Raw genomic sequence first — 22,892 nt, 5'->3', positions numbered from 1 at the left:
CTATTTATAATCTTCAAAATAGACCAAACCTGATGATAGGATAGATTTTAAAGGTGGGGTAAAAATACTTGTAATGTAACTAGGCCACCAGGGTCAGTAGGCCTAAATTGGCACCTGCCCAGGGTTGGCTGGATGCCCTAGGGGGGTTTTTGGGTCATTTTTCATGCCCCTTAGTGTTTTCTAAGTCCAATTAGGTTTTTTGAGGAGTCCGGAACTATTTTATTTTCTCTTATTGAGTATGTGATAGTCAAGATTATTGGGAGTCATAGTTGGAATCTATTTGCAGGATTCATTCTAGAAATTCTTATTTTATTTTGTTATCTTGTTGTCTTAGTTGTCACTTAGTTGGCAATTGGTTATTAGTTTTGCAAGTGTTTTTTAAGATGTTTTTTTTTGGTGGTTACAAGTAGTTGAGTCCAATTAGGTTTTCAAGATTGAGTCCATGTCTAATTTCTTCAGTGTAAGTCTATTTATAGCCCCTACCTCCTTGTAAAGAGTTCAATTGAAGATTAATAAAAATTCAAGGGTAGGAGTTGTGCGAAGCTACCAGATGACTTGAGCTGAGAAGTTTTCTGAAATTCCAGCATTGTTCTTCATCTTGGTGATCTCCTTCTTCAACTAAAGTGCAAAGAGCAGCATCGTAAACCAGTAAGCACATCCCAGCTCCTCCCCTCCCCTTCCAGCCCCTCTCTCTTCTTCCCTAGCCCACGCAAGGACTCCCTCAGCCCTCCCCTTCTATCGCAGACCTTACAGCCCCCCTCCCTACCTGGCAGCATCACAAGAAACCCTCCCCCACCCTTCCCAAACCCCTGCGGCAACCCCTCCCCAGCCCCTCTTCTCTGTTCCACCCTCTTCTTGCCCTTTCTTGATCTTGCGGCAGCACTAGAGAAGAAAGAAAACCAGAAGAGAAAGAAAGGAAAAGAAAAGAAAAGAAAGAGAAGAAGAAAGCAAAGCAAAGAAAAGAAAGGAGTCAAGCTCAAGATTCTTGAAAGTATTCCCAAAAATCTTCCCTCCTAACCACAAGCTTGCCTATCCCCCTTTCCCTAATTGTTAAACCCTTATACCATCCCATTTGAATCGATCCCATACGTTGAATTGTTTCCCCTCCAAAGTTCTCACCCATTTGGGTTTGTTAAAACCCTAATCTATCTTAATCCATCAGCCCATCTTAAAGTTTGTTAAAGCCCTAAACCTCCCTAACCCTCTCCATACCCAAGGTATAATTTCAAGCAAATCCATCTCACTTTGGGGTCTTTGTTATCACAATTATCTAAATCTTTCTCCAAAATCATCCCAAGACCATACCTAGACCATCCCATAGATAACCCAATCCTTATAGATAGCCCATTTATTAGCTGGTCCTAAGTAAAGAAAGATCTCGAAGACTAATCGTGAAGCCGGGTTACATCAACTTGTTATGGACACCTATAACAATGTGACGAATGGAAGTCGAGGAGGCCCTGTGATTGATGAAGGGAGGTAAAACCCCACGTTTGGATGAGATCCCAATTGAATATGGTAGAGCTAGGGGCATGTGGTGTATCTTGGATAACAAGGTTGTTTAACAAGATTTCGCGTACAAAGAAAATGCCAGATGAGCAGAGAAGTACCGCAGTGCTGATGTTGAAGAATAAAGGTGATATCCAGATGGCTAGTAATTATAGAGGTATTGAACTTATGAGCCATACTATTAAATTATGCAAAAAAGTCATTGAAGCTCACCTAATAAGAGAAACTGCTATATCGCATGTGGAATCCGGATCAGCAACCCCGGACACCTCCCTGGTCAACACGTGTCTTTGAAAAAATTAATTAATTTATGTTTTCAACTTCGTTTTCCGTTTTGTTTTCTACAATTTTAAAACTTCAAAATTCTTTCTCATTTTGAAACTTATTTTACCATTTACTAATTTGGTTTCCGCTAAAATGTAAACTTTTAGTTTCAGCTTCTTCTTCTTGGCTGAAAACCAAACCCAGCAGTGAAGGAAACTTATTTTGAAACTTATTTTACCATTTTCTAATTTGGTTTCCCACATTCGTTTCAGCTTCTTCTCCTCCGTCTCTCCTCTCTTCATCTCTTTGTTGAAAGCCAAACCAGCAGTGAAAATCTCATATTTTCATCTCCGTCTCCTTCTCTCTTCATGGCTGAAAACCAAATCAGCAATGTAGTAGAAACTAACAAACGCAGTTTCCCTACTGCATTATTTTAGTTTCATTTCTGGAAATTTTCTCCCAGAAAGATTTGTTTATTTTCTTTTTTTTTTCTTCTTCTTCTGTCCTGTTTCTGTTACTTCTATTTATTTTCTGCGTTAAACCATTGTTAATAGTAGTATATAGAATCCTTTATATTTGCATACTTTAATTCTACTTGTACAGGGTTAGAAAATCAGTTTTAAGTTTTGTCTTACCCTGACCATGGAGCTGTTCATTTGTTAGCCAAACCAAAGCTTTTATTTCTGCAAAGACATTCATTATATTGAAACAGAGAGACCTTACCTTCCCAAATGAGCAATAGGGTGATTTTCATCCAATAGAGAGAGGGTCAGCTGAGCATCAGCCCAGGGAAAAGGCACAGCAGAAGAGAGAGTGGTCATTTCCTTCCTGGCCAGTTCTTCACTGCTGTTTCGGTTCTCAACCATGAAAAGAAAAGACAGAGAAGAAGTAGATGGAGATGTTGGTTTTCAAGCATGAAGAGAGAAGGAGATGGAGACGGAAAGATGGATTTTTTGCTGTTGCTTTGGTTCTTAGCCATGAAAATAGAAGACAGAGAAGAAGTAGATGGAGATGAAAACACGATTCTGTCACTGATGGTTTGATTTTCAGTCATGAAGAGAGAAGGAGCTGGAGACGAAGACTAGAAGATGGGTTTTTCGCTGGTGCTTCGGTTCTCAGCCATGAGAAGAGAGACAAAGAAGTAGTAGATGGAGACAAAAATATGGGTTCCTTCACTGCTGGGTTTGGTTTTCAGCCATGAGAGATGAAGAGAGAAGGAGAGACGGAGAAGAAGAAGCTGAAACTAAAAGTTTACGTTTTAGCGGAAACCAAATTAGTAAATGGTAAAATAAGTTTCAAAATGAGAAAGAATTTTGAAGTTTAAAAATCGTAGAAAACGGAACGGAAAACGGAAGTTGAAAACATAAATTAATTTTTTTCCCCAGAGACACGTGTTGAGCAGGGAGGTGTCTGGGGAGCACAAAGTGCTCTCCGTCGGGGTTGCTGATCCGGACTCTTGCATGTGATGTATCTTGGGTAACAAGGTTGTTTAACAAGATTTGGAGTACAAAGAAAATGTCAGATGAGTGGAGAAGTACCTTAGTGCCGATTTTTAGGAATAAAGGTGACATCTAGAGGGGCAGTAACTATAGAGGCATTAAAATTATGAGCCATACCATGAAATTATGGGAGAAAGTCATTGAAGCTCACCTAATAAGGGAAATAGCTATATCAAGGAGCCAATTCAGATTTATGCCAGGAAAATGAACGATTGTAGCTATTTACCAGCTAAGGAGGCTTATGGAAATCTTTAGGGTCCATGAAAAGGACCTTCATAGGATCTTTATTGATCTAGAAAGGTCATATAATAAAGTCCCTAGAGAACTCATTGGCAGACTCTAAGGAAGAGAGGGAGCTTAAGTAATTACGCTGATATAGTTAAGGACATGTATGAGGATATAGTGACGAATGTTAGAAGTGCAAAAGGGCAAATAATGGTTTTCCAATCACAATTAAGCTACACCAGCTAAGCCCCTATTTGTTTGCACTCGTAGTTGGTGATCTTACTAGCCACGTATGAGATGAGGTACCTTGGTGTATACTATTTGCTGATGATATTTTTGTGGTCAATGAGACAACATAAAGAATTCATGCAAAGTTGGGGTTATGGAGGTCAACTTTGGAATCAATAGGTTTTATGATAAGTAGAACCAAGACAGAATATATGATGTGTAACTTCAATTAAATTGTGATAAGCAATGAAGTAGTGAGCTTGAGGATCAAGAGATTCCATAAAATAAATGCTTTAGGTACTTAGGCTCTACCATTAACAATAAGGGTGTCACATCCACCCAGCCGGTACCCTATCTGGAATACCCGAGTGTGTGATCCACACCCTCGAAGATCAAGTTTAGGAACAATCATATCCACTTAACACAATAACATAATCAAAAGCAAGAACAAATCGTTGTATTCAAGTGAATGAAGAATAATAATCAAGTAAGGATCACAAAAGGATCACAAAGAATATCAGAGTGCGGAGTAACAAGATACCAAACAAAAGATAATTGTAGAGTATAGTGGAAATATACCCCACAACAAATGCGGAAGGTAGATCTAAAATCTAAAGCAAAGACTAAAGCTATTATAATTAAAATAAAAGTCTAGAATAAATAAGAGAAAACTAATCAACATCTTCCATCGGCTCTTCTTCTTCTTCAGTCTTCATCTTCTTCACCTTAGGATTGTGCTCTTATAACTTCAGGTCAGCATCTAGCTCACGATCCCATCGGCAAGTAAGACGATGTCGGTTACCATCAATAGGAGCCGTCAATGTAGTCCAAACCTGTGTACTAGTCACAACATTGGTCATGACCTTCTTCAATGATTTCCGTAGTTGAACCATATAAGGAAGGGTCCTCTATACCGAAGCACGGGTTCTCTTCTGATCCTGCAAAAGCATCTAAAAACATGTCCCCGAAGGGTAAGCTCAAAAAGAACTTAGCAAGTAGTCCAATCACAATAAACATTTTCACACACAATCTAAAGCAATATAAATGCAATGTCATGAAACAATGAATGCAAGTATGCTTCTAACTCTATATATGCTGGTCTCTATTGGCAAACACGCTTAAGTCATAGCACCATACTCCTCTAGGTAGGTCTTAAATCACTCTCCCTCAACCTTCCCGGTATCTTGGGTTCTCCGTTGGTAATTGGATCCTGCACCCTTCCTGGACATTCCATGGCTGGGGTTTAGGTCACCACTCTCACATCACCATTGGTTTGAGTATTGACGCATGTTCAGGGTTAATCTTTGCCCAATGCAAGTCTTCTACTGAATCACATCTACTAGGGTTAGATATGTCCATTCCTCGCTTCCCGCGATCCTTTCCAGTACTTGTCCTGCTATAGCCACCGTCTCCTTCTTGGCTACATAGACTCTTAACCCTATTGGTCATCTCCAAATAGTAAACGGGAAGCTCTCATGTCCTCTCACGGGTTGATTACCGGTCTTGAGTGCCCATGAGCCCAAGTTTACCACATGCAACCCTACCAATGAATGACCCCCACAATATGATTCATGTCCTCTCACGGGTTGGTTACTGGTCTTGAGTGCCCACAAATCCCCATTGCTGCTACGGGTCACTCGGTCTCAATTCCCTTCCGATAGGGTCAGATATGACAGGGGTTTCCCTAGCCAAGCACTTCTAGACCAATCCTAGGTATGTTAACTAGTAGTCAGGGAAAGCGCCAAAGGGCACCATAGGAAAGCGTCTCATACCACCTCCATTGGTGTCCAAAGACTGAAACGCCAAAAGGGCATTCCCCATTCCACAACTACAACCTAGACATTCACATCATATAATGATTCCGCACATATTACATTATAGTCCAAATCACATTCACATCATTCAATAATCAATTTCAATATGTAAATCACAATATGAACATGCTACTGTAATTACAAAAGTAATACAATGTTAAGAAAGTAAAACAACAATAGCTAACTCATGCATTTGAATTGTAACACATCAAGCATGTAAATATGCATATTGTGAGTGGAGTACTCACCTCGAATTCCGAATTTATAACCTTCAAATGAGAGATCAGAGAACAAGACCAAAATCACCTAAACAATCTTAAACAAACATGTCTAGGTCATAAGAAACAAATCCAAAAGATCGGAGTCGAAACGGAGTCAAAACAGGGAATTCTGCTGTCAGCAACTTGTTTGGTCAATGCTCCTTTGGTCTATGGCATCGACCAAGCATGATCGACCAAGCAGACAGTGTATGGACAGAATCTCCAATTTTTTTATCGAAAACTCGCCGAAACACATCGGAACATTCCTTAATTAACAGGAAAATTCTAAAACATCATACTAAGATTATCTATGAAGGTTTAAACATCTAAAAAGGTCAATGGAAAAGAATTCTAATAAAACACCCTTTTAGGCTAAAACCGCGGATCATCACGAAAAGGCTAGAATGAAAGGGGACTCATTCAAAAGGAATAAGAACAGTAGATCATGCATAGAAAACAAACTAAGGAGAAGGTCTAACACAGATTAGAATTGAAAACTACAGTAAGAGAAGATCATGTCAATAAAACTAAATCAAATCCATGGAGAATCACCATATGGCTTCAAGGAGAACATAGAGTGAATGGGGATTCACTCTAAGACAAGGAGATCAGAGGTTAGATCATTACAGCAGTGTAAGACCTTCCTCACAATCAAAACAGCAAGAGAGAACAGTAGAGAGAGTAGATCAGAGAAGAAAGAGGTAGAATACCAACCTTGTAGAAGAGAAATGAAAGAAAAACTTTGGTTGAATGCTTGGGGATCTTCCTTGGCTTGAGGAGGAGGGTCTAGGGTTCTTCCCACGTTCTCCAACAGTTAAGAGGCAAAACAATTAGATTTAGACCGAGGTTACATTATATAGGGGATCCAAAATCCAAAACTTCCAAAAATATCCAATTCTGTTTTCTGGAGTTCCTTTGGTCGATGGTATCAACCAAGGGAGGATCGACCAAAGGGTCTCCCTTTGTCAACTTGCTGAATTTTGGATCTCTAGGGTCAAAACCAACACTTAGGCCTTCAACCAACTTAGGGAAAAGTCTGACCTAACTTCCTAGGACCTTCCAAAGATATCAACACTATACTCAAGGTCCAACTTCAAGGTCAAACATCATTCAAGTCACTTCTTCATCCAAAACAAACAGGGTGTCCATGTTAGGGTTAGGTGGGATTTCACAAAGGGTGATGTAGAAGATGGCGTTTCATAGAGAATTAAGGTAGGATGGTTAAAGTGGAGAGGTGTTTCAGGTGTGTTATGTGATAGGTGTATGCCTATTAAGATCAACAGAAAGTTCTGTAAGGCATTTATCAGACTGGCTAGGATCTGTGGGGCAGAATGTTGGGCAACCAAGGGGAGCCATATAAACAAAATAAATGTAGCAGAGATGTGTGGCAGTACTAGGAGATAGAGTAAGGAATGATTATATTAGATCCAATTTGGGTATTACTCCAAATTAGATAAGCTAAGAGAGTGCTGCTTGAGGTAGTATGGCTATTTCCAACAAAGGCAGTAAGAAGCACCTATAAGAAAGAGTGATCAGATCCTACGGGATGGAGCAAAAAGAGTTAGGGGTAGGCTAAATTGACTATTGAAATAATAAGAAAGGATATGCATGTGTTAGGACTTAGGACTAGATGCCCATGCTATGAGTGCTAATAGAGCTGTATGGAGGATGAGGACCTGTGCTGCTGATCCCATGTAAAGAGATGTTCATAGAATTCTACTTTGACTTTATCTCCTACTTATCCTAGTTTATGCTTAAAATTTTACTACCGTCACTTCTCGTCTCTTTTATTTAACCCTTAAGAATCCATGTAGCCCGCCTCATTGAGTTGGGACAACGTTATGGTTGTTCTTGTTGTAAGCAATTTTTTCTCCCAATAATAATCAATTAAAGAATTAAATAGATAAAGAGGGGGGGGGGTTGTGATTAGAGAAAGGGGTTGCGAGATTTCTCATCCATGAATTGCATTTACTGCTGTCTATATCACAAATCTCATGGCTAGCATACTGGTCATCCCAGCAAACAGTTGCACTAAATACTAACTTCAAGTGCCATGATTTTACTTTGGTTTATTAATGTGAAAGTTTTTTTCTTGGTTTTACATCTACTTGACTGCTACTACTACTCTAGATAGCTTGGTTATATCATGTATAAAGATGAACTTTATACTTATATTCAATGCTCTGTTATTTATACTGGCAGATACTTTTTGAATTAATATCTAAAGGAGGCACTGTCAAGGCACTGATAGAAGACAAAGATTTAGTTCAGGTCTGTCTTTCACTTAGTTAAATGTTGAAAATACTTCAGTTAGATGGATAAAGGCCACGTCTGATTGTTGATGCATCATGCATGTCATAGGCTTAATGTCTTCTATTTGTTTCTAAAGACTTACAATCATGAGATGGAATAAGCAATCAATGTTGCTTATGAAAAAATGGTCATATGGGATGTTCTTGTAGCTAATGAGTTAATTGCATTTTCTTTGCTGAAATTTTCCTGACCTGCTGTCTTTCATTTTTCTATTTATCTTCATCTTTCTTTTTTTCTCTTTTCTTATCCCGTTTTTCATTTTTCATTTCTCATCACATTGGCTTTTCTCCTTTTTGTATCGCAGTTTTCCCTACTTTGTTCGTTTGGATCCATATATCCAACACTCTAAGTTGGAATAAGGCTGAATTTGTTCTTCTTGTTGTAATGGGTAATAATTTTTTGTATTTCAGGACATTGGATGTTAATGTTGTCACTTAAAGATTATGATATTTAGACTTGGTATAGAGAGCATATTTTATGCTTGCCATGTTTTTTAGATGGATAAAGAATTTATTAGTCCAGAAGAGAAAGAAAGTGGGGAGAGGCAATAGGATAAAGGGCCAAGCCCTACCAAGCCAACAGGGCACTAAAGTAAGCAAACAGAACACAAGGCCAAAGACTACTTTTTTTCCTATTTTTTTCTTCTTTCTCCTAGAAGCCAGCAGCCCAACGACAAAGTCTGCTTCAAGGGGATGTTGGCCTCTTGTGGAACGAATACTTCTCCTGTGGTCCCAAAGTGGAGGAGAGGGGTTTCAGTGCCAGAAGAGTCCCCAGGCTCCTGACCAGGTTCAGCTGCGGCCTCCAATGAAGGCTCGAGCACAACCAATGGGGGGTGGGAAGGGTCCAGCCGGGGGGGGAGGGAAGAGGAAGGGCAAGGGGGGGCTGAGAATAGGAGGGGAAGAGTGGAGAGGAGAGTGGGCCAAAGAAGGGGGGGGGGAGGTTTAAAGAAGCAGGCTGGGAGATAGGAGACGGCTAGGCGGAGGGGGGAGGAGCAAGGGAGACAAGTTGAGGGAGGGGAAGGGTGGGATGGGCCAGAATCTCTCATGTATTTATAGTTGTACTACCATCCTTAGATCCATCCTTAGATCAATCATTAATTGTTGCCGAATGGCCCTTTACCCTCCACTAGTTTTGATGATAACAAACACATAAGAGTGCACTAATAATCTACCTATATGAGAGTTAAGGAAGTTTTGATGCACTTAAACGTACGAGGACAAACCAATCCTAAGAGCGTGCAGTGAATGGAATCTGGTTGCACTTCAATTAATTTAAAAAATTGGGAGGATTAATTCAAAGGTTCATTTACACTAGAGAACTTCCAGAGTGTAGCACTCAAGGTTATGCAAGACTTCAAGACCATGCATCTAGTCTAGGAGACATGGCATGTTGTAGTTACATAAGAATGTACTTTCAACTATTAGGTCATACCTTGGAATAGTTAACCATATTATAAAATATGCACTATATCACCTAAAATAAGTGACAGTCGATGTGCAGGTCGATCATTTGGCAAAATGGCTGTGTTAACCGTTGGAGTTAGTAGCCTGATGGTCGTGATCTTAGGCAACCATCTGGCCTGCTGAGCTTCTGGCAGCCTGTTTGTCAAATAGCTAGTTGTGTAGGTCGATTGACTCAGTGTACAGGCAACCATTAGGCTAAAAATATAATCGTCTGTATCTGTTGTGATTCAAATCACTTGCTCATTTTGGGTATAATTAGAGATCTTAATGACCCTCTTAAACACAATTAGGAAGACATTAATTAGTCTCTTATTCTTGCTTGTCTCCTTTAGAAGTCCAAAATTCCATTGAGTTCAATTGCTCTCAATTGAAGAGCTTGGTGTGAAGAACTCAATGCATCCTTCCTCAATCATCCTCATGGAGCTTTGGTGCATTGCAACATAACTCACACCATTGAGCATCATCACCAATCACTCAAAAGGGTATTGTGTCACACCATTTGATAGGTAACATTTCTCACTCTTTTCTTTTGTAGTCGTTGATTGCACTAAAATGCTAGACTGGACTTGGCGTATGGTACAAGGACTCTCTCATCTTTGAGAGATTGGATTCTCTTATCCGGAATCAAGGTTGTGTAATAGATCTTGTGTCCTCGAGAAGATCGTAAAAGGTGTTGTTTGGCCACCTATTGGTCACTAGAGGAATTCTTTGTAAGGTTAGAGAGGAGTGGATGAAGAACCATTATAGATCTTGTGTGTTGCCTTTGTCTTTTGCTTATTGCTTTCTTTGACTTTACTTTGACTTAATTTTTTTTAACCAGGCAGTTTCAACTGGGTCAACCTATTCATCCCTCTTTATGTCAATGATGAAACCACAAATCCAGGGTTAGGGGTAAAGTTGTTATTTCCCTAAAATGTGACTGCTCAGGAATTTCCAGCATGGCTTAGTGGGGTTTTCTAGGGTTTGTTCAACAATTCAGGCCTGCTGGAGATGAATTTTAGATCTGAACTTTTTGGAGAATGAAGCTCAGACTTGAATTTTGGTCTCAATCTCAGAGTAAGGGTTAGGGTTGTTTTGGCTAGGGTTAGGGTTTAGGGAATGGCTGCTGTCCTGAGGTTCAGAACTAAGGTTGTTACTGTTCTGCAGTTTAGAAACTGTTTTAGAGAAGGTAGAGGTTTGCTGGTAAGAGGGTTTAGGGTTTTTTCTGGACTTCTCAAAATTCTGCATTTTCCACTTGAAGAAGATGAAGTGCAGAAATTCTGAAAACCAGAATTTAGGGCCTGCTTTGGGAAAAATAGAGTTAGGACTAGGTTCTATATGCTTCTGCGATTCTAATGGGGGTTGAATGGTGTAAAACTGATCAGGGAATGGGGGAATCCTAATGTGGTTGGGGTTTGGGAACCATGGGGAAGAGGGAGGGTCTCTAGGGTTTGCGGGAGGGACTGGGGTTGCAGGGACTTGAAGGGGAAGGGAAAACAAGGAGTTGCGATGGGGTTGGGGTGATGGCCTAGGTCTGACAAGTGAGGGAAGGGTGCATGAGATAGGGAAGGTGGAAGGCAGGCTTGTGTGGGTGAGAGGGAGGTGGAAGGGCTGCGACTTACTTGGGATGGCTTGGAAACTTGAAAATGATTGCTGGACTTGCTGTTTGATGCTTTTGAACTTGAATGCATGGCTTAAGAGCTCTCACAATGACAACCACAAGGTCCCCCTCTTAGGAACCTTGCCACACAAAAGCAAGTAAACGCTCAAAGTTTCAGTTCATCAAATCTCAAAGTAGCTTACAAGGAAAAGGCTATTTATAGCCTAACATCGAAGACTTTGATTTAAACTGGGATCTCCTTAACTGATGAGATCCAATTACAACTCAACTGGACTCTTATCTAAACTTAAAAAGAATTAAATTATACCGAGATTTCAGCCCTTATATTGGAATCTCATTACATTAAGTTATCTATTTAAGCGCATGCCAATTAGATAACTTAAGACCAAAGCAACCAACTTAACATCAAGCTGGACTCACAATAGAAGATTCAAAACAAATCCAAATTAGACTCAGACTGACTTAACCAAATTCTGAAATAAAATTCAGGAGTAAATCGGCTACTTCATGGAGGCATCTTAGATCCTTCATGGGGGCCCCACTTAAGGTTTCGGATGGGGGGGTCCTTGTGTTCATATTAGTTGATTTAAATTAAACCCTCGAAATATTGCATGGCTTTCACATGTAGCTATGCATCACTCTGTTCCTGCTTGAACTTTGGCATTGATTCAGTTATTGGGTAAAATACCCAATTGCTCAAGTTACAGTTGATCATCTACCTCGATACTAGAATGCTGAATTTGACTGTAGGCTATGCTAGTGGTAGTCTTATTTCCGATATTTCTGTTAGTGGGATCTACATAAGCTATGGTTAGATCTTAAAGCAGTCAACAGAAACTCTTCCTTTTTTATTATATACACAAGAAGAGATGCAGTGGCGCTGTGATGGTTCGATTTGCATCATTCCTTCTAGAGTTCCAGATTGAGGCTAAACCAGCTCAGGTGTAAAGAGGGTTGATAAGGATTTATTGTTGTTGATCTTAATCTTGTACTTTCTATTTTAGTTTATGTTGTTTGGGCTAGACACTGTAGGAGCATTGATTTACTAATTTCCTAGTCATAGTCCTATTTTAGTTCTAGAGGAGTCTTCATTCTACGGAAATTTACAGGTAACTGCCCTGACATAAGGTGCAATTTTATTTTCACCCAACAAGTTTGTTTATTTACGTGTACCTCCCCTGCTTTGCAGAACTAATTTGTCCTGAAACCCAAAATAGTTAATTTAAGGGTGCTCAATTATTGTCCAAAATGCCCCTCAAGAGCTTAAATGCAATTCCTCCGTGCTTGGTTTTCTTCTTGCTTTCTTCAGTGATCTTGCCCTTTAATAGGTGTTTCAACCTTTCCTCTACTTCCACTTTGATTTCTCAGTTTCCACCTGGACAGTACCATATATTAAACAACTAACAATAATAAATAAATTAAAAAAAGCTGATCCATGGATGACCCATTTGACAGAGACACTAGATGAGAACCAAATTTAATGGCCACTGAAAAGCTCAAAGATTTTGGGTTTATGGTTTGCACGGTTTGTGGAAGAGGGTATATCTCCAAATGGGTTGCATTAAAAGAGGTAAGCTACCAAATGTTACAAGTGCTTTTGTGCAGGGAAGAAGAATTGCAGGTTGTGACTATTGGGCATAAAACTCTAGGATGATGAAGCTAACAAGAAAAGGCTTGAAGTTAGAAGTGCTGATATTGAAGGCTTACAATGCGAGCATCCAAGCCTGTACCTGTTGGATATGACATAAAGAAGTTGCAAATTATGATAACCATTGTGGAAAATTTTGTTGTCTGTTGATACTCTTATTGAGGAAAAGCTTTCTGTTGAGCCAACAGACAAAATGGATTTAGAGCTGTGATGTTGTGAAAAAGTACAACGCAAGTGTACGCTGTCGTAACAAGTAATATAATGATAAAAGATCGATCCCTCGAAGACTATAGATTAAGTACCAAATTAATTATACCAATTTTATTTGAACAAATAATAAGGAAGATAATTATTCTAGGCTATATTGCAAATTGAAAGTTAAATTGAGATTATTAATTGCTAAAGACCTAGGGGTCAGATTTCACCATAACTAAGCATTCCCACCCTTTTCTCCCTCTTTATAATTTGAGAAATATTTTTCTGATTGATAGTCGAGATTCCCTTTCCTATCTATTAGTCTCTCTCGAGTACTAATAGAAATTCCCTCAATTGCTAACCCACTATATTTCTATGTGGGTTACAACAACTGAGAAATCATTAAATTCTGTGGATTCCCATGTAACAACTACACAAACCATGTAAGTATATCTCTATCCTACATGTAATTCATGGCTTTTACTCCAATGAACTAAACACATAAATCCCCTCTCGGTCATTATGATTAACAAATCGGTTGATTAGTGGCCAATTAATCAAAAGCATGAAGAATAGAAGTAAAAACTCAATCAAGGGAAACAATATTCAAAACTATATTGATGAAGTCAAGAGTGGGAATTCAAAGATAGGCTACATCTGATCCCTAGAAAAACTAAATTAGTTCATACTAGAAACTAAAAACATTACCAGAGAGTTCAAGAACATTGAAAGAAGATGAAGAAAAACTTATTCCCAAGCTTCAGATCTCCAAAGCCATCCAACGTCTTCTGGTTCAACCTCCACGCTCTTCCAAAGCTCCCAAAAACGTCCTCCCTCTTCCTGGAGTTTGATCTCCTTTTATAGATTAATTAAACTCAGAGTTTGAATCAAACTCGGAGTTCTTATCTGACTTAACCAAGGAGTGTTTTGACGTATGAATCGGACTAACTTAGAGATCTCCAATGCATAATCCCACCGTTGGATTTGAAGACCAAGAAGTCGTGAAGCTCTCCTCCAAAAATCAGCTCGATCGGACACCATATGACCATCCGATGAAGATCTTGATCAAAACTGGACAGAGACACTCAAAATCGGGATTCTTCTATCCTTCTTATTTGAATTGGATTCTTCTTCCTCTTTTCCCTTCTTTGATCAAATCCTAAATAGGAAATAAAACGTAGAAGCATGCAAGGACTCATTCTCTTTATGTTTTTGACTTGAGGTAGGACTCTTGCAATAATACCCAGATTTGATTGATAATTTCCTACATGTAAAAGTAATAAATCTTTATTAGAATTTGTTAGGAAATATATAAAATCACCAAAATTATAGAAATTAAAGGAAAGGGTGCAACATATTCATTTTCATATCATATTAGGGTAAATTGATATAAAACAATTGTAAATACATGGAAATATAATAAATTAATCATATAAAATAATATGTATGAAATCAACTTATCAAATTACCCCCAACTTTAACATTTGCTAGTCCTCGAGCAAATATCAGGATCAGACAAACTCTCATTTTGATTAAATATTCAATCTTAGTCAAGTTCAACCATAATTCAAAGAATGTATAAAATAAGCTAAATAAGAGATGAGTAGATAGATCACAAAATCAAAACTTTGACCCGTGTGTGTGTATACCTTAACCAATCAAGTGCATGCATGTTTGAGATCCCAAATTCAACCGACAACTCCCTAGTTTCAAGGTCAATTCTTATATGTCCAACCTATCATCCCTCTCTCCACTAATGAAGAGCAATCACTTATCCAAGGTCAAGAGGACTTGTGAAGGTGGAAGAAATGTAGACTAGAGCTGAAATACATATATGAAGATGATAACATTGAAGTACCAATTTTCTTTTCTTTTCTTCCTTTTGCAAAAAATTAGCAATTTCATACTCGTTTTTTTTTCTTTCTTCAAGGTGATAACACATCTCCCAAGAAGCAGTCCAAGACATATCCTACACCCGTAACATGGCTCTCAAATAACTATCTATCTAAGCGTTGCGGTGGCCTTTGTCCCTAAGCCCCAATTGTGCAATGTTAACCCAGGTGAGAATCCAAAAGGCTCACTCAGTGGTATTAACTACGGAGACCCACAACTACAAAGAAGATCTACTCACAATGCTTTTAACCCTCACCATGCTTTTAACAATCCATATCACCTTCGGTCTATTCAAGGGATCACACGACTTGGGAGAGTCACCAATGAGATCTAACATATAAACCATATACATCTCCACGAAGTGAAACATGGTATAGTAGAAGTGGAACAGATTAGAAGAGAATATATATATTTTCAAAAATTTTAATGAAAGAAGAATGGCCTCTATCATATCCCTAAACAAGTGGCACTCATGAATTTTGCCTCAAGAAGAAATCTTGGTGGATTCTAATATGTTGACTGAACAAGAAAATTGTAGTCTCATTTGAAAATCCCTAAATGCAATAACTCAATAGCAAGGTTTAGTGCTCAAAGGGTGGGTTGCATAATCAAGGTTAATGTGATTCACATACTCATCTGATATTTAGCGAAGTCAACATATTCAAAGAATTATAGAGGAACACAACTAAAATAGGAAATACTAAATAAGATTAGAGATTTACATGTCATAACTTTCTTCTATTTTACTCTACTAACTAGACAAGTAAACTTCAACCACTGATAAAAAGTTTTGAAATGAATTGAAAAATTTTGCTTTTGAAAAGAAATTTCAGCATAGTGAGTCTCAACCCATAGAACGGAATCTTAACATCCACCCCCAACTTTATAAAGGGCATTGTCCTCAATGCAACAAAAAAAATCAAAATATTAAATGCTTGCAATGGGAAAGAAAAGTAATCAGATGTGAAGTAAGGTGAAGGAGACTCCCTTGATTCATAGCCTTAAGAGTGATGTAGTCCAAATCCGCGCTCTTCTTTGCATCCTCCTAAAAAAAAATTATGGAAAAAGAAACAAAAAACATCGAATCTAAAAAAAATTAACAATTGAAAAATCAAAGTAGTAGTAAGGAAAAACTTTGGGTTGCCTCCCAAACAGCGCTTGCATCATAGTTCGCAGCCGAACTACCCCCAACTTTAGGTCAAAGATAAGAGTGACTTCTGGGGGTCGAAGCCACTTCCAAAGTAGTGATTAAGTTACTAGCCATGGTCCTCAGTAGGAAATTTGTCAACAGATATAGGTGATAAAGCTTCTAACTGCATCTCACATTCGGAAATTCCTTTATTTTCTGCATTTGTCACACCTACCAAATAAGCCTCAACTGGATCAACTGGATAGCTTATTTGAAATACCTCCTTTGTGCACCTCTCAATAGAGTCAATTCTGAAGCAGTTATTTGCTTCATTTGGAAACTTGATGGCCTTGAATACATTGAATGTGATCTTTTCATCTTGTACTCTCATAGTAAGTTCACCTGTTTGAAGATCAATCAGAGTCCTCCCAGTCGCCAAGAATGGCCTACCAAGAATAATGGGTATGTCTTGATCTTCTTCTATATCCAATACTAAGAAATTTGCTGGAAATATAAACTTATCCACTTTAACCAAGACGTCTTCAATGATTCCCCTCGGATATTTAATCGACCTATCCGCCATTTGAAGTGACACTGTGGTAGGTTTAGCTTCTCCAAGGCCTAGTTTCCTGAAAATAGATAGAGGCATTAAATTAATACTAGCACCAATATCACATAAAGCCTTATTAAAATGAAAATTTCCTATAGTGCATGGTATTGTGAAACTCCCTGGATCTTTTAGCTTAGGTGGAAGCTGATTGCAAAATAGCACCGCATTCCTCTGTCAATGCCACGTCTCATAATCTTCAAGTTTCCTCTTGTTAGCAAGAATGTCTCTCATAAACTTGACATAACTCGGCATTTGTTCCAAAGCATCTGCAAAAGGAATATTAATATGCAATTTTTAAATACATCAAGAAATTTAGAAAATTGCTTATCTAGTTTCTCGCTTCCGAACCGCCGAGGATATGGAATGGGTGGATTAAAGGGGTGGATTGTCTGAAACAATTTGGATTTTGGCTTCTCCTCCTCCTTAACGTATTCCTCGCATCTTTTTGTCATCATGAACCGCCTCGAAGAGGGTTCAGTTACTATGGCTTTCTTGAAAGGTTCTTCTAATACTTTTCCACTTGAAGCTCAATAGCATTTGCATACTCTCTAGGATTTGTCTCAGTATTGCTAGGTAGTGATCCTTTTTGCCTTTGATTCATCCCATGGGCGATTTGCCCCATTTGTACTTCCAAATTTTTAATGGATGCAAAAAGATTCTGATTGGTGGTCTCTTGATTCTGCATAAATTGTGAAGAAACCGTAGCATTTCTCAATAGCATCTTCCCATGGAGTTCTTCTGAAATGATTGAGCTTGTTGATTTTCAGGTTGTCTTTCAAGATCTTGATTGTTTTTCCATCCAAAATTTGGATGGTTTCTCCACCTGGATTGTATGTGTTGGAATATGGATTGCTCGTCGATTAAAGTTCCCCACATATTTTGCTTGCTCTAACTGATTTTGCTCAAAAGGATTAGCCATTTGACATTCATTGCTATAATGTGTTCCCTCACAATAGTTGCATATCACTTGGAGGTTTGGTGCCTTGAGTTGCTAACAACCCTACTTGCTTTGTTAATGCTTCAAGTTGGATGGCCATGGCTGTCATGGGATCGTTTCATTCCTCTGCAAAACTCTTCTTGGCGCAACTCTATCCCTTGGCCTTTGATATGCATTTGAGGCCATAACATCCAAAAGATCAAAAATTTATGTTGGATCCTTGTTCATGATTGATCCTCCCGCCGCAGATCTACTAATGTTCTTGTGGAATTAGATAGACCATTATAAAAAATCTGAATTTGCCTCCATTGTTCTATTCCGTGGTGTGGACATTTCCTTAGCAAGTCCTTAAATCTTTCCCATGCCTCAAATAGTGTTTCCGAATCATACTGCAAAAAAATAGAAATATCTCGTTAATAAACTAGCGTTTTAGATGGTGGAAAGAATTTTACCAAAATTTTTTGAGCCATTTGATCCCAAGTAGTGATGGATCCTGGTTGTAGAGAATGCAACCAACTCTTAGCGTTGTCCCTTAATGAGAAAGGGAACAATCTCAATCTTATGGCATCATCAGGAACGCCATTGCTCTTGAATGTGTCGCAAATGTCCAAGAACCCATCAATGTGAAGATTTGGGTCTTCGCTAGGCAATCCAGAAAATTGATTATTTTGCACCATTGTAATGATAGCAGGCTTGATTTCAAAATTGTTAGCTGCTATAGGTGGACGCCTTATAGCTGTCCTATTGTCTCTCACAGTTGGTGCAACATACTCTCCTAAAGTCTTGCGCCTTGTGCTTCAACTTCAAGATCCATTGTTCTAGAAGTGGAAGATGAATTTGTTATGTCTTTCTTTGCTTTTGAGTTCCTTCGACAAGTTGCTTCAATATCGGGATCAAAAGGAAATAAAGTATCGTTTCCTCTTCTTCTCATGCAAAATCAGTAGGACTTGAAAAACTCAAATTCACAAACTACAAATAAAATAATAGAAAACAAATAAAAATAAAAATAAAAGAATTCAAATTAAAACTAGCAGTAATTGATATTGATATTAATCTAATAGACAAGCAACGGCGCCAAAAACTTGTGAAAAAGTACAACGCAAGTGTACGCTGTCGTAACAAGTAATATAATGATAAAAGATCGATCCCTCGAAGACTATAGATTAAGTACCAAATTAATTATACCAATTTTATTTGAACAAATAATAAGGAAGATAATTATTCTAGACTATATTGCAAATTGAAAGTTAAATTGAGCTTATTAATTGCTAAAGACCTAGGGGTCAGATTTCACCATAACTAAGCATTCCCACCTTTTCTCCTCGTTATAATTTGAGAAATATTTTCCGATTGATAGTCGAGATTCCTTTCCTATCTATTAGTCTCTCTCGAGTACTAATAGAAATTCCCTCAATTGCTAACCCACTATATTTCTATGTGGGTTACAACAACTGAGAAATCATTAAATTCTGTGGATTCCCATGTAACAACTACACAAACCATGTAAGTATATCTCTATCCTACATGTAATTCATGGCTTTTACTCCAATGAACTAAACACATAAATCCCCTCTCAGTTCATTATGATTAACAAATCAGTTGATTAGTGGCCAATTAATCAAAAGCATGAAGAATAGAAGTAAAAACTCAATCAAGGGAAACAATATTCAAAACTATATTGATGAAGTCAAGAGTGGGAATTCAAAGATAGGCTACATCTGATCCCTAGAAAAACTAAATTAGTTCATACTAGAAACTAAAAACATTACAGAAGAGTTCAAGAACATTGAAAGAAGATGAAGAAAAACTTATTCCCAAGCTTCAGATCTCCAAAGCCATCCAACGTCTTCTGGTTTCAACCTCCACGCTCTTCCAAAGCTCCCAAAAACGTCCTCCCTCTTCCTGGAGTTTGATCTCCTTTTATAGATTAATTAAACTCAGAGTTTGAATCAAACTCAGAGTTCTTATCTGACTTAACCAAGGAGTGTTTTGACGTATGAATCGGACTAACTTAGAGATCTCCAATGCATAATCCCACCGTTGGATTTGAAGACCAAGAAGTCGTGAAGCTCTCCTCCAAAAATCAGCTCGATCGGACACCATATGACCATCCGATGAAGATCTTGATCAAAACTGGACAGAGACACTCAAAATCGGGATTCTTCTATCCTTCTTATTTGAATTGGATTCTTCTTCCTCTTTTCCCTTCTTTGATCAAATCCTAAATAGGAAATAAAACATAGAAGCATGCAAGGACTCATTCTCTTTATGTTTTTGACTTGAGATAGGACTCATGCAATAATACCCAGATTTGATTGATAATTTCCTACATGTAAAAGTAATAAATCTTTATTAAAATTTGTTAGGAAATATATAAAATCACCAAAATTATAGAAATTAAAGGAAATGGTGCAACATATTCATTTTCATATCATATTAGGGTAAATTGATATAAAACAATTGTAAATACATGGAAATATAATAAATTAATCATATAAAATAATATGTATGAAATCAACTTATCAAGTGATATTGTGACATTCAACAAAATCTAGATGGTCTAATGAATTCCATATACATTGAGGAAGAGGCTGCTATTACGAAATGGATTAACTGTCTTGGAGTGCATCTTCTTTGGAATATAACCCATTGCCTTTATTTACAGTTTCCAGTAGTTTTCTATTGAAAATTTGAATCTGAGGATTGTGAGATTGAGGCTTGAGTGGTTGAGAAATTTTTAGATTTGGTATAAGAATTAACATAATGTCAAATAAATTTAAAACAAAAAATAAAATGGAAAGAAGAAGAAATGTGGATATGCAAATTTAGGCCCATCAAACCTTAATTGATGGATCTAAGGGTATTTTGGTAAACATCAAAACACAATCAGTTAGCAATTAACGATGATAGTTAACAGCTTGGATCTTTGTACCAGTTACTTTGGAAAGCAAGGGTGATACACGTAAATAGTGGAAGTTGATGAGTGAAAATAAAAATAAATTACACCATACTCAGGGGAACTGCTTGTAAATTTCCCTTGTTTTATTTACATGCTTGTAAGACTTCAGAGAAGATGCAGAATATGAAAGTTGAAATTTGATGCTGCTCAGTGTGGTCATTGGTCAAGTGACCTGTTCCATTTTCTCTACCAATCTCCCTGGTTTTACTACTTATCTTATTCAGTAAGTCTTCAAGGTCATTTTCTCTTCCTTGCTTCTTTTTCTTCTCATTTTCCCTTTGTTACTTGGGTCTTCAAATGTGCCGTTGTGATGGTTTAAGGTATATTTTCTTCCATTGAGTGTTTTTTATGGGGATATGGAAGTAACAGATATCGGATTCTTCTGAGATCGAAAAAATGGTGGATAAAGTGCTTGCGGACAATCCAAAGCAGCTTCAACAATATCGTGGAGGGAAAACCAACCTACAAGGATATTTTGCTGGTCAGGTACAAGTCTCTTCCCCCTTCCTGCTGTAAAGTAAGGTGTTAAATATGCAGATAATACCCAGATTCAGTTTGGTTATAACTGTTTCATATTCGTTTTGGATGATTCTGATTCAAACAAATTACATTCAGGTGATGAAGGAATCAAAAGGTAAAGCCAATCCACAGCTTCTAAACAAGATCCTATCAGAGAAACTAAACAGCACAAGCTGATTGCAGTGTGGGATTACTGCATGATCTATATCTTGCCTACCATTTTCCCCAAGGTTCTAGCTGTTGTGGGATATTGGCTTTAGTCATATCAAACTTTTAGGTCAAAATTTGGTGGCTGCAAACTATCTTCCAGTTTGTGGGAGTCAGTAAAAGCTGGATTTGTGTGTCAGCTACTGTTGTCGCACCTGTTTCAAGAAAGCATTAGGGATATGAAGAGAAAGAGTTCATTGGAATTGGAACTGCTACCATATGCTGCAAGGAAATGAACAACAGGAATTATTATTACCCAAGTGCTCTTAGCATCTCTTGTGAGTCTTTTGTATCAGATCGGTTTCAAATTATCTATTTTCATGTCTAATTATAACCTTCATTTATTGATTCAATGATTTTTTATTTAAATCCAGCTGGTCAGACATGGTTTTGGTAGCCTGTGCTTGATGTGTACCCCCTTAAACTTTGGTGATCCTATGATCCCAGAGTAATGTGTTTGAAAATTAATCTACATTTCAACTGCTGTAGTTGTAGAATTTAATCAGCAGCATATCATTCTGGTTAATTCTCATGTAATTGTTCTAACATTAAAGGTAGAAATACTTTTCCCTTTCTTTTAGGCTTGGGTGTTTGCTTGAATAGGTAGAAATCTGTTGGTTTGGCCTGGATCTGTGATCAAATTATCTAATCATACTTAGAGCAGTTTTTAATATTACTCCTTCAACTAGACATTGGTGATAACTTACAAAGAAGGTCCATATCCGAATTGGGTTATTTCACCTGAAAGTAGACAATCTTTTTCCTGCCTTTCTGCACAGGCCATGGTTTTCTGTTGTGTCTTATGGTTTCTGAATTTTCAGTTTTGTATGTTCACGTATGAGTCTTGTATACTCTTGAAGGAAAAATTACAGGAAATAAATAGTGAGGTCCTGTATAAATTTCATTCCTTTACATTGCTGAAAACATTCTCTCTGGAAGCAGGGGAAAATTACATGTATTAGCCTTCCTTAGGCCTCTTTAAATGTGATAATCGTGTGCACAGGATACAACCTAGTTAAATTTCTGGAAGTAGAGGACCCATTCCCTATTGTGAGTCTGTAACGCCCCAATCTCCATGTAAGGAGAAAATCGTCATTGATCAAGGATCGACGTTACTTAGGTAGTGAACCAAAATACACTAAGAGGGTTTCCATAGACAATGTGAATAATAAAATCTACCAAAACTACAAATGATCGCTGCGGAAAATATTCAAATATAAATCAAAATGCTTCCATGAATTGTCTCATAATTTTAATGAAATCCAAATAAAGGTTTAGAATCCAAGATTAACAACTAATAGGAAATTTCAATATTTATCTATCCTAAGAGATGTAGTAGACATGATCTTGATCTTCATCCTCTGAATATCCATTATCTCTCTGATCAAGTCCATCATCTGTAGAAGTAAGGGGTAAGTTTCGGGAAGAAACTTAGCAAGTACAACCTAACACATATCAACAGTTTCCTTTCTTTTAATTTTTAATATTTAATTAAATAGAATCTTATACAAATAAAATTAACTAACATGTATAAATGAGAAAATAAAGACATGACATGCTCATGATATAAATGAGACTCAATGATGCCAAAAAGATAGAAATAAATCACACCCTCACTGG

General features: G+C 37.7%; 1 protein-coding gene and 1 non-coding gene across 2 annotated transcripts in view; both read left to right on the top strand.

Moving 5' to 3' along the window:
* Positions 1–21,839, top strand: part of LOC149022713 (glutamyl-tRNA(Gln) amidotransferase subunit B, chloroplastic/mitochondrial-like) — a 30,733-nt gene extending 8,894 nt beyond the window's left edge. The window contains exons 6-8 of the mRNA XM_089150677.1: positions 8,002–8,070; positions 20,916–21,032; positions 21,162–21,839. Coding sequence (XP_089006803.1) covers positions 8,002–8,070; positions 20,916–21,032; positions 21,162–21,242 — 267 coding nt within the window. The 3' untranslated portion in view covers positions 21,243–21,839. The remainder of the gene's footprint in view (positions 1–8,001; positions 8,071–20,915; positions 21,033–21,161) is intronic.
* On the top strand, positions 17,903–18,005 carry LOC149022714 (small nucleolar RNA R71). Its single transcript, XR_016172598.1, has one exon. It is a non-coding gene; the product is annotated as a small nucleolar RNA R71 (small nucleolar RNA).
* Positions 21,840–22,892: the final 1,053 nt, after the last annotated feature.

Source organism: Hakea prostrata, chromosome 3 (assembly GCF_041222555.1).
Source record: "Hakea prostrata isolate BN-2017 chromosome 3, UWA_Hpros_2, whole genome shotgun sequence".
Lineage (NCBI taxonomy): Eukaryota > Viridiplantae > Streptophyta > Magnoliopsida > Proteales > Proteaceae > Hakea > Hakea prostrata.
This window is presented reverse-complemented; position numbering and strand designations above follow the sequence as displayed.